Below are 13,047 nucleotides of genomic sequence, written 5' to 3'. Positions count from 1 at the left end.
ACACTCCTCACAGACAGTCACCTGGAGCGGGACTCAAACCCACACCCTCCAGGTCCCTGGAGCTGTGTGACTGCAACACTACCTGCTGCATCACCGGGCCGCCCTGTATGTTTTCAAAAATCGTTTAATATTTTTTATAATATTAATAATAATAATAATAATATAGCCTAATTATATAAAATACAAAAAACATTTGATTCAATCATTCTAAAATGTTTAGTATTTATTTTAAAACTGTGACAATTTTACAAAATGTTATAATTGCACTAATTATCAATATCAATCTACACAGGCAAAAATGCATCACAATAAATTATTCTGTATTGCCACCTAGTTGAAGCCTGCAGAAATCAGGAGTCTGCAGAAACCAATTTTTTTTTCTCTCTCTCTCTCTTACTTACACACACACACACACACACACAGGTGTGTTTAAAAGTTGAGTGTTAAACTCCATCATTACGCCACTGTTCATTACACACACAAAGTTGATAACGCAGTTAATATATACAATCATCTGTAGCAATTAAACTACACTCTCTCTCTCTCTAAAGACATTTTTCCCACAATCCCATGGATTAAAAATACCCTCATCTCACATTAAAAACTCAACACTCAATCTACTGCACTTTAACAAACACACTTCTTACCTCACACTTAATTCATACATTTCTATCTCTTTCTCCAACTCACACACACACTCCTCTGAGCATCTGATCTCTGTGCATGCATGCACACACACAGTTTTTCTTTTTCCCCCTCTAATGAAACAGACTAAGTCAGACAGCTGAAATTCTGTGTGTGTGAGAGAGAGACAGAAAGAGAGAGAGAGAGAAAGACTGATTAGCTGAGTCATATATAAAGTCACCGTAAAATACTGGTTACATACATATGACCAGTCATTTTATCCAATGATTCTTCTTCATGATGTTAAAAAATAATAAAAGAACAGCAATTACGCTGACACTTACTGGCCTGGATGTGTTCTAAAACTATTTTGAAAATGACCTATTCTGTATATTTTGCATAGCCTGTATATAAGGAAATACATAATATCACAGCACAAAACAACAGTACAAACCATGCACTGTTTATAAACTTGTATAGAGTTTGTATGCAACTTGGGTTGTCAACTAATTGTTAATTTATTTATTAATTAATTTATTTCAGTCCAAATGATGTTTCTTTTCCCACAGTGTCCAATCTAGAACCAAGTTTCAGCTATTGTTTTGTCAATAGCTTTAAATAATGTATAATACAAACACAGCACATTTACTGTAAGCACCAACGCTGACCAGAGAGTACGTGACATTCATCAGGAGTCAGAAAGTGCCTTAAAAACACTACTGTGAGAACATCTCTTTCTCTCTCTCTCACACACACACACACACACACATACAGAGAGACCAGCACAAGTTCAAAGATTTATTCTGTCTCCGTCTAACAGCAAGGGTCACACACACAGCTCTGAAAAGTCACTTCAGCAGAGCGAGGGAGCAAGAGAGCGAGAGAGAGAGAGAGGCAGGGGTAGCGAGAGGGGGAGGGACTTTGGCGGTAGGAATCAAACACAGTCCAATTAAACGAATCATAACGAGCCACTGAACATGAGGAACATCACCTGGAATCTTTCCTTTTGCTCCCTTTTTTTCCTCCTCTCTCTCATCAAACTGAATTGCTTTCTCCGTCTCTCCTCCTTTTCCCTCACATCTCTCGTCCATCTCCCTCTTTTCTTCCTCCCTTCTCTCTCTCCAACTTCAAACTCACTCTCCCTCTCTGTTATAATTACTTTGGCCAGAGTTGTGTGAAATTACCCCTTCTGATCAGCTGCTGCTTCAGAAGCTCCAGGCCAAACGCCCCGGCATTTAGCCCAATACAGAATTATTTCCATTACTCTGTTCTCTATCTATCCATCCATCCACACAAACATCTATCATAGATCTAGTCATCCTTACCTTTCTCTCAGAGAAGAGAAAGTTGTCAGCTGTTTGAGTTTTGTGTTGTGGGTGTATGCCGGCACTTAACTTTGTCACTTCTTAAATCCTTCTTCATTAATTACTTATTGTTGCCTCATGGCTGAGAGTGTGTGTGTGTGTATGTTTGAGAGAGAGAGAGAGAGAGAGAGAGAGAGAGAGTCAGATTTGTAGCTATAATAGACTGTGAAGGCCACCTACTCAAAGAACAAAACCATCATTACTCTCTGGTCACTATCAAAGACAAGAATGGACCTGTGTCCACACACACACAAACGGAGGGGAACAGAAGGGGTGAAGTCAGATCAAAGGCATAGGCTTCACGCTGTACGATGGAGCACAATTAGCATGGCATGTTGGAAAATGGGGTACACACACACACAGACACACACACACTGATGAGATGGGAGGGATTAGTGATGAGAGCAGTGAAACACACCAGCACTCCCACACAAAGAGCTGGCCACACACCGCCATCTCACAGACAGACACAGTCATAGCCACAGTCACAGACGCGCGCGCACACACACACACACACACACACACACACACAAACTTACACCAAGTGTCACAGCCCACGTCTCTCACACTCACACACACTTATAATTTACGACTAATTCAACTCTTATACCCCAGTGTATATCATAGTAATATTACTGCAACGCTTCCATAGTATAGCCAAAAGTTTTTGGACACATTCGCATCCAGCATTTATTCTGTGAAGGCGTTTCTGTGTTCCACAGCCGAACACTCCAGAACTGCTCCAACCAGACAATTCCAAGCCTTTCCACTGAATAATTCATTATAGTTTATACAATAAAGTTGTCTGAAGTCTCAACTCAAAAAATAGTCAAGCTTCAAAGGCGACATTCACATTTTAATCCAAAAATACTAGCTCTCCAGACTTGTTGCTGTGCTCAAAACTGGTCTAATGTGTTTATGACACCCCAGTGTCTGTAAATGGCTTAAAAAATAATAATAATAATAATTCCTGGTCTGGTATGCTAGGCCTTTTCTGGGGCATCAGGGGGTTTTAAGACAATGGAGAGACCTCCAAACTTTGAAAAGCATGAATTGAGACGAGGATATTGCTCTATTCCTGCTCAATAGGTGGGAAACATTTACATATTTTTGCTGTTTTGGATTACTTAAGGTGGAACTGGTACCAAATTTGGGAAAGCATAAAAGTGTCACAGTACTGAACAACCAGAGTTAAAAATGAGTTTCTGAGGTAATTCAAAGAGTGAATAAAAACTTACAGACAATTAAAACTTCAGCAACGTACAAACAACAGTAGTTTTTCTTCTACAAACATACCATTCCAACATGAAAGAGGCAGAACTTCCAAACATAAACAAACTACAGAGACCAGTGTTTCCCCACAAAATTAGATGTTCCCTTTAAGTGAGTAACACGTATGAGTAAAAACAGCAGTTCCTGGAAATTAAACCCACAAATAAACAACTACATAAACATGGCAATACAGTCCCTATACATGCAAAATGTGGAGTTTACCAACTCCAAAACCCAAATTTCCTTTGTCTTTAGAAAACTAAACCCACTTATCTTCTCTTTCCCCCCTCAAACTATTCTTCCCTTCCTCTTAAAAGTGCCTAGCTGCCCCTCATTCACTCTCTCTCTCTTCTCCCTCCATCCCTCCTTCCCAGCCAAAAGCAGCATCTCCTTAATTGAATTAAAGGCGTCCTTATGCGTGTTGGTGTTTGGTGTGTGTGTGCGCGTCTTGCGGAAGTCCCAGATAACACACCCCTCCCGGCACCTTCTAATCAAAACAACACATCGCTAATCGCTAATCTAAATCGCTCCCAATTATCAGCACGCTTCTGATCAATGTTTTCTATTAAAAAAGTGAAACAATTCAATATTCCTCAATCACTAATGCAACTGAGGCTCATTAGCAGCCCTTGTCCTTGGGAATAGAGGAGAGTGGGAGTGTGTGTGCGTGTGTGTCACACTCACACTTGCTTTTATACCTTGCCAAGTCATGGGGTCCTACATATGTTTCTTACATTGTCTATAAATACATTTCCATGCGCAGGCATTCTGAGAAAATAACACGAAGAGCCCTCTTCCTGGGCAGTAAGCACTGTTTTGTTTAAGCAAAGGCTGTACTCAAAAGAATAAGTGTAGGTACACTAGTACATTTTCCATTGTGATTGCGCTGAGTGTGTTTTACTTTAATCCTTTCTAGAGTATGCAAAAGTATTTAGTCCAATACGTGAACATTCATTCACCTGAACAACTGGCCGCAATGCAGGAACACACCCTGGAGGGGGCACCAGGCCTTTGCAGGGCGACACAGACTAACACATTCATGCTTATGGATATTTCTGAGCAGTCAATCCATTTATCAACATGTGTTTTTGGACCACTGGAGGAAACTCACGCAGACACTGAGAGAACACAACAAACACCCCACAGACCCGTCACTCAAAGTGGCGCTCGAACCCACAACCCCAGGACCCTGGAGCTGTGTGACAGAGACACTATCTGTTGCACTACTATGTGCTGCTCCAAAACCCGAACACTCTTCCATTCCATGAAATCAAGTGCTGCTCCCTGTAAAAACTGAATCAGGAACCATTTCTATTTGATTTCTATTTGTAAAAACATATGTATTGCACAGGAATTGATTTCCCAAAGACGTTTAAATGCTGGAGTGAGCATCCAAAAAACTTAGTTCACATGGAAGGTATAGCAGATTAACTTAGTTACTTATGTTTTCTCTGCTCATACTACCAGTGACATATTAATACTACTTTAGCAATACATACATTCTTTGTAAGCGCTTATCCAGTTCAGGGCCGCGGTGGGTCCAGAGCCTACCTGGAATCATTGGGCGCAAGGCGGGAATACACCCGGGAGGGGGAGCCAGTCCTTCACAGGGCAACACAGACACACACACACATTCACTCACACCTAGGGACACTTTTGAGTCGCCAATCCACCTACCAACGTGTGTTTTTGGACTGTGGGGACTGTCATGGGGAGAACTCCTCACAGACAGTCACCCAGAGCGGGAATCAAACCCACAACTTCCAGGTCCCTGGAGCAGTGTGACTGCAATACTACCTGCTGTGCCACCGTGCCGCTTTAGCAATACAATTTACCCTTATGTTAAGTATGTTAGGTCAATATTAGTTTGCTTTTTGGTACTGAAGATTTTATTGTTCATGTCGAAAAGCATTATTACACGTCACACTGCAGGAAACAATCATGAAATCTGATCACATGGCAGATTGTTCAAGATCAAGTATTCTCCATATCAGGTATTACTGTGATACCAGCTAAAACTGTGATAAACTCATAATAGCAATTTTATCAGAAATGTTAAATTCTAATCGTGAGCCAAAACGTTTTTGGAGTCCAAATTGTGTTTAAGTTCAGAGCAGGAGCTACAAATCAAACAAATATTGAACTGTCACCCAAATAAGCCTTTATAAATACATGCCCAAATAGTTACATATTGACCATAAAATATGTAGATTAGCAATTCAACTAAAATGTTAAAATTAAATTTTTGGTAAAACAATTTGGTTTTGTTTTGCCTGAGCATTTCACCTAAGAATTGATATGATTTTGGTTAAATCAAAATTATATTTTTCAAAAATATGGCAATATTTAGTTAGTTTTAAAGTTCACACAAAGACATACAGCATCTTAAAACACACTGATTAGTCTAATCTGCCGTAACTAAGACTTGAATGTTGGTTTGAGCAGGTTGTGAGGTTTGTGGGCATGTAATAGCTATTTGGGTGACTAATAACTTGCAGTGTTTGTCAACAACACTGGCCTCAGTTGTAGCTCTAGCTCTCAAGCAAAGAAGCATAATTTGTTAAATTGTATACACCTGAATTAAATAGAAATCATGTAAATTTGTTTTTTAACCCAATTATTCTTCACATTATAGAAATGTTCTGTCATGAAAAACCTGGAAAGATGGTGAGGAAGGGCAGTTTGGAGTCATTTGGAGTCATGGCAACATGGAATGTATATATTTGTCTGGATTTGTTATTTGTTTTCTGTGTTTCACATTTGTTTTTGCTAAAAAATATTGTGTGTATCATACTCATCGTCATATTGGTAAAAATTTGAAATCTGCTGTCCTCCTATTGATGGATTTTAGAAAATCACTCTGTGACACTCTGGGATTTTGATCCACAATTCTGGACACAGAAGCAGTTACCAGCTTTCTTTCACTGGAGTAGCACTAAATCAGCCACACTGCAGTGTGTCACATAATATATATTTACTCTCCAACAATCTTAATGAAAAACCAACAGTCTCCAAACACCTTAAAAATTACAGCTTTAAATTCAGTTTAGCATATTTTTATTCCATTGTTAATTTCTGAAGCTTCTGAAAACCAAATGAAGAAACAAATACCGACATATTATTTAAAATATTCAATTATTCTGGCCAGCTTTAGATTTGCTTTTGCTGTGCTTTGACTTGTGCCCTTAATTTAGAATACACGTCTTAGCAGTAACCTTGTAATGACAGCTATGAAAGAACACATTTGTCGTCAGAGCTTGGACAGGTCAATTTCCTGCAAATCTGCAGGATGATGGACCATCTCTCCTTCACCAACTAACAGAGGACTTTACTTATAGCAGAAAATAAAAAGAAAAAAAAAGAAGATAGAGAGTGTAGAGAAAGGGAGGCGGGAAAAAAAACAGCCTTCACCTTTGAAAAATGCAGCCTTAATTTCATTTCCCTCTGCAGCCCCTCACAGACACACACACACACAGCGTTTTGAAGGTTATGCCTGCTTTTTTTCCTGCATTAACTTTTTAACGTGAATATTTTTGCCACCGCTTTAATTCAAGGACGTCTCTCTCTCTCTCTCTCTCACTCTCGCTGAGCTGCTGTCTTTTAGATATTTCATTACTGAGAGGTATTCATTACTTTTTTTTCCCACCAAATCCCTTGTCATCGCTGCCGTTACACTGTTCCTCTTCTCATTCGTTCTCTTTTGCTCATCCCTTGTTTAAGAGCAGACCTGCAGTATAGGTTGGATTTGGGCTGGATGCCTCGTTGGGATTTTTTATATTATTATTATTTTAAGTTTGGCTTCAGGCGTCAGATGTCCCATAGCAGCGTGACCAGCAGAGCGAGAACCTCTACCCTTCTCTCTCTCACCTGATACTTTGAAAAATGTGGAAAATGTGACAACTCAAACATTAGCATACATTTGTATTCTCTCAAGTCTTCACTTCCCTTCTGACAAATAATCTTGTAAAACAACTTATTTTCTTTTACTCCATTTCCATTGCTATATCCCTCTTATCGTCACTGTTGCTGACGTTCAAAGAGGAAGACGAAGAAAAAGAAAGCGAGAGACAGAATGAATGAAAGAGACAGAGGGAACAAGGCTAGGAGAAAATGAGAAAGCGACACAGTCAAACCCTGACAGCACAAAATAGATACAAAGAAAAAGAATGAGTGTACAAATGAATGGACAGAACAACAGAAAGAAAAATGAAAGAAAGGAAACAAAGGAGAGAGAGAGAGAGATGAAAGCAAGTGAGTTAAAGAAAGTTAAAGAAAAGAGAATGAGAATAATGTATGTGTGTTATCAGGTGGCTACTCCATTTTGTCACAGGCCTGGCACAGAACACGCAATGTCAAACACACACACGACAGACAACTCTCTCCATCACCATTTAAGGTGGTCTGTACACGTTGTAGATCTTAGGTCAGTCACCTTGCTCTGTATGGACAGACTTCACTGCTCAATGTGACTGCGCATTTGTGTGTGTGTGTGAGTGAGTGAGTGAGTGAGAGGGAGAGAGAGAGAGTGAGTGAGAGTGTGTGTGTGTGTGTGAGCATGTGTGTGAGCGTGAGAGAGAGAGAAAGAAAGAAACCTAGTTGGTAAAACCAATAGGGCCTGCTCACATTATATATGACTTGCATTTGCATGAGCTTTGTTAACTTAAAAGGATAGTAAGCCCATTTTCTTCATTTTCATAATTAAATGGTAGAGTAAAAACATAAACATTATAATTAAGAGTGGTCGGATACAACAAGGAATTTTGTACATGAAAAAAAAAAAAACTCTCTCTATTTTACCACCATCAACATTCCATGTATAAAGTCAGAAGACACATGACGTTAATTGGTGGTTGAGGACAGTGAATAAAATGACACTGTGATGGTACAGCCCCTGATTCACATTTCCACCACTGTTAAATATCACTCCATAAAATGTTTAGATCTGATTTATATTAGGGAACTGGCTTGTAAATCACACACTCCCCATCAAAAACTGCACCCCAAGGGGGTGCTATTCAGTGCTTCACATAAAAGACACTATATGCCCTTGCTCTGTTGTCATTTTTCCACAGCATGGGTCCGGCTCTAATCGACTCGACTCTACACAGCTCTGCTCGGCACGCTTAAAGGTTGTCGCTTTTCCACTGGCAGGGCTCCGCTGTGAAATGGACACAGTGAAGTTGCAAAACCCCGTCTTTCTCGCAGGAATCACTGGCTTTTCAAAAAACACAACAACGGCAATGGAAAAGTTAGGCGCTATTTACTCATCATGTATTCGCGTGTTGTTGTTTTTTTTTTGAGTTGAACTCGGCTCTGATCAGTTTTACTTGTTGCATGTTCAACTTTCACTGGAAATTTTCGTTGAGCACTGAGCCAAGGGGAAAGTATATACCTCTTCAAAACACCTCTAGGTAAAGTTACGAGCTGCCGTTGTGAGTCCGCTAAAAACAAACCTGAAAGCAGCTGTAACTTAAGAGATTTTACAAGCAGCGAGTTTGTGCTGGATTTGAATGAGCTCCTGCATTTTGTGGTGATTGACATGTCTCTCTGGCCAATCAGTGCTCTGCAGGGTTTACACGTCACCATTTAGTACCTACTCAGCACGGTTGGAACTCCGGCGTGAGCTGGGACTGAAATCCTACCTGGTTCCAGGGACCAGGTACCAGAAAAGCAAAAGAGCCGTGCTGAGTTGAATAGAGTTGTATAAGTTTCATGCAGTGGAAAAGCACCATATAATGAACCACTTAGTGATGGCAAAACCACAAACACAGACCTCTACTCAACAGGAAAGTAACTGATCACGTAAATAGCAGAAAGTACCTACACCGAGTGTATTGAGCTGTGGTGAACAGTTTGGACCAAGCATCGTCAGCTATCAACTTTTAGAGCGAAATAAAGCAGAGGGCATTCCTAATACATTTTAATTGTCAACACATTGTAAGTATATGTGTGAATTACACACAGCTCGAATTTAAAGGTTTAACAACTTAAAGATTTACTTTATGCCATTTGGGAGTGTCAGGAGTCTGAAGCAAGCCTTCTTATTTCTTATGAGGTCATTTTTGCTGACCTCAATTGTGTTTACTTATGTATTTATTTACAAAAGAATGACCACCCTCCAATATTTTAGCTGGTCTCACTGTTATGTTCTTTGTTTTTTTTTTCGGATCTCTCTATATTGGGGCCATTATATTATATTACAATTACAATGTCTAAATATTCTTAATAACAAATACTTGCTGTTTAAAGGTTGTAACTGTACTTTTATGCTATTATATTTCATCAGTGCCATAAAAAGGTGTTAATAACAATAACATTGCTCACAGCTATTATTTCTGGGACAATGTATTGACCGAAAAAATGTCTATTGTGACCGTCTTATTGCTACAGTGTAGTGTTCCTGTCTGAGCTGGGAACTAAACATCAGTCTTGTGGTAATTGGAAGTGTTACACTAACATCCAAAACAAGTATGGACAGTTCTGGACTTTCCACATCACTCGCAGTAGTTCTTTATCCGTAAACAAAGAAAGACTTACGTCAGTGATGTGCGGTGGGCGTGTGGGTGAGGTGGCGTTGGGGACGGTTTTGTTTTTGGCCTTGAGTGCAGCGTCTCTGCGTGCCTGTTCCAGCAGCAGCCTTGCTCGCTCCTTCAGCTCCTCCTGGCGAGACTGAACTTTCTGATGCAGAGATGGAGAAAAACATTTTAAAATGGATAAACAATAAGCTTCCCAATAAACTACTCTCAGACACAAAGAACAATTCACTAAACACAGATATTCTTATTAAGGACTGGGTTAAAATAAGGTCAGGAGTCTTGGCCAGAGGCTTTTACTGGTCTAGTACAGTGTACCTGCCTGAGCAGTGAATCAAACCCTAGTCTCCTGTGTGAGGGGCCAGCTGAAAAACCGAGGCCTAATGGTGTTATTTGTATATTTTCACCAGTGTTTATGTAAATGGATGGGTTACCTTCTCCTCGCTGGGGTTGACCACAGGTACAGGTGCTAGCTCCTGAAAAACAGAATAGACAGTTTGAGAGCAAAACAAAACAACACAGACACGGAATTGATTCGGGAATCCATCTGCTTGGGGATGGTTATCAGCTGGGAGTTTTGACGTGTGGTTAGTGCGCTGGGAGAGCAGCTGATTGGCTGAGGCTTTGCGTCCTGTCGGCTCAGCGCAGATAAACGCACCTCTCGCACATGACTGACACACCATCAGCAGGAATAACACAGGTAATCTCACGCAGGAGAATGCAAACACCTACACACATAAACACGCACATACACACTCCTCAGTGTCTGCCGCAGCCAGGGAGCACAAAGCAATATAACACCCAAAAAAATAAAGGCTGTCAAACGCCGCCAATCAAACACAACCCGAGGCCTTAATGACATGTCAGAGAATTCAAAACAAAATTACAAGGCATCTAAACAGGATCTATTCACACTGAGCGGCTGACAGGAAGGGCGAGAAACACACAGCTAGACTCAAGTGTGTGCGTGTGTGCATACACGTCTTTGTTTATGTGCATTAGCAAGACGAAAACATCCTGATTGCAGTGAACTCATGTTGTAGGTTTCTGAGATTAAAGTTATACTTGAATTTAAAATGAAACTGAAAGGAAATGTGCTTAATTTTTGCTCTGGAGCTAATGTAAAATATCTGGTCAAAAAAGTTTATGGGTACCTGTATATTACAAGTGTTTTCAGAAATTAAGTGTATTAACATGAAGTTTGCCCCATCCCACCTCCTGGTGTGTTAGTGTGTGTTGGGTTGGTATGAGTGGATCAGGCACAGCAGTGCTGTTGGGGTTTTAAACCTCATTGGTCCACCTTGTAGATGCAAGTCAGAGACAGTAGCTCATCTGTTGCTGCACAGTTTGTGTTGACTGTCCTCTTGTCATTCATCAGTGGACACAGGACACTGTTGGCAGGATGTTTTTGGTTGGTGGACTATTCTCAGTCCAGCAGTGACACCGAGCAGCACTGATATGACTGATCCACTTGTAACAGTGTGATACACACTAACACACCACCACCACGTCAGTGTCACTGCAGTGCTGAGGATGACCCACTGCCCAAAGAATACCTGCCCTGTGGTGGTCCTGACCATTGAAGATCAGGGTGAAAGGGAGCAAACAACATATGCATAGAAATATATGGATTAATCGTAGAACAAGATATTTTATGGTAGCTGTAGCTGATAAAATGGACAATGAATGTAGATACATTGTAGGTGTTCCTAATAAAGTGACTGCTCTTTGTGTGTGCAGGCGTGCATCCTGGCAAGGTCAAGTGTGTTGTATGTGAGTAAATAGGGGGCAGGAAAGTGCATGCGCATGCTGGTGAGGATGAAAAAGTAAGTGAGTGTGCATGAGGAAAAAGAAAATGTGTAATTGTGTTTGTGCGTGTGTGTGTGTGTGTGTGTGTGTATAAGAGGGAGAGAGGGAGATAAATAAGGCGAGTGTGAAGCAGAGAGGTGTAGAGATGAGGGCAGGTGCTGGAGCGTATCGAGCTTGAGGCAGCAGGAATATTGCAGCCAGGCAGCGCTGCATAATCACACGTCAGAGTGACTGACCAATCTCCTCTGCTCGGCACACACAAACACCAATAACACACATAACACACACATATCAGCAGAAAATGACAAACAGGGCAACAGCCAGGGCAATGTGTTTTTTTGTTTTTTTTTTTTTGGTAGGGGAAGAAAAAATGTGTTCTGAGGTCAGATCCCACTTCATCGATTTTAACTTCTACCTTAAACAGTCAACAAAACAAGTTATTTACAACCCCACTGCAAAAAAAAAAAAAACCTCCCAGAATGTTATGATGTGCAAAACATTGGGACCAACATGTTGCCATCTACACATTATTCATTTTTTTCTGGGAAGGCTTTGTTTTACATTCTGCATGGATTACAAGGGCATGGCTCATAGGTAAAGCCTTGGAGATGCTACACTTTTAAAGTCAGGGCAAATTATAAAAAGACTGGGTATCTCACACTACACATCTGTTTTTTGCCCTTTTTCTTTTTTTTTGGAGACTGGAAAATTTTCAGGCATCCACTACTCCCAAAACCAAACACATGACTTGCGTTTCCTAGGAGACACAGGCAATCATGGACGTTCAACTCACTACAGTTATGTAGCTGCTGCTATTTGTGTAGACCCACAAAGTTAAAAACATATAAAAATGTCTTTGGGTCGTGGATGGGAAAACATAATCAGCATGGTTGCTACACACTGCAGAGGGGGCTGGAGATTAGTAAAATAGCACACTTGCAGCTACGTTCCACCTTAAACGGTTCACAAACAGTAGCAGTGCTGCATCATTTAAGGTGGAATGGAAAGTTAAAATTAAGCAGAAATAAAGACTGTAACTCTGTTTTGTGGCTCACTGTATTCTCTTACAGGCAAGAGATTATTTACAGGTGTGGTTATTTGGGGACATGGGCATGTAACACTATGTAATGTCTTGAGGTTTTCCATGGTTTTACCATTTATTCATTGGCTGTTGACAGGACTCGTTCAGTGTTGAGTTGAAGAGTTAACATTATGCAACTACGTCCAAAGTTGTGTCGAAAAAATCGAATATGTTTGATATGCTGCGACTGGTCTGTAACGTGATTTGGAGGCAATAATTTGGAGCCCCTCGACCACTATATGACTTTCCCTATGACAGCAACAGTGTCTGCAGACTAGAGCCAACTAGCACAGACTCAGCCCAACTGGAAATTGGGGTTAAAATTGCGTTTCACTACAACAACATATTGTTAACCCCTATTTTC

At 40.5% G+C, this 13,047-nt stretch overlaps 1 protein-coding gene across 11 annotated transcripts in view; it reads right to left on the bottom strand.

The window, feature by feature from the left end:
* Positions 1-13,047, bottom strand: part of ehbp1 (EH domain binding protein 1) — a 205,612-nt gene that overhangs the window by 74,035 nt on the left and 118,530 nt on the right. For all 11 annotated transcript variants that reach the window (XR_010802697.1, XM_066672430.1, XM_066672447.1 and 8 more), the window contains 2 exons: positions 10,228-10,269; positions 9,798-9,938 (listed from right to left, as the gene is read on the bottom strand). Coding sequence is in view for 10 of the 11 variants with exons in the window: in XM_066672430.1 (XP_066528527.1) it covers positions 9,798-9,938; positions 10,228-10,269 (183 nt within the window). In the remaining variant the exon portion in view is untranslated. The remainder of the gene's footprint in view (positions 1-9,797; positions 9,939-10,227; positions 10,270-13,047) is intronic.

Source organism: Hoplias malabaricus, chromosome 1 (assembly GCF_029633855.1).
Source record: "Hoplias malabaricus isolate fHopMal1 chromosome 1, fHopMal1.hap1, whole genome shotgun sequence".
Taxonomy (NCBI): Eukaryota; Metazoa; Chordata; class Actinopteri; order Characiformes; family Erythrinidae; genus Hoplias; species Hoplias malabaricus.
Note: the sequence above shows the minus strand (reverse complement) of the source record. Positions and strands in the feature narration are given on the sequence as shown.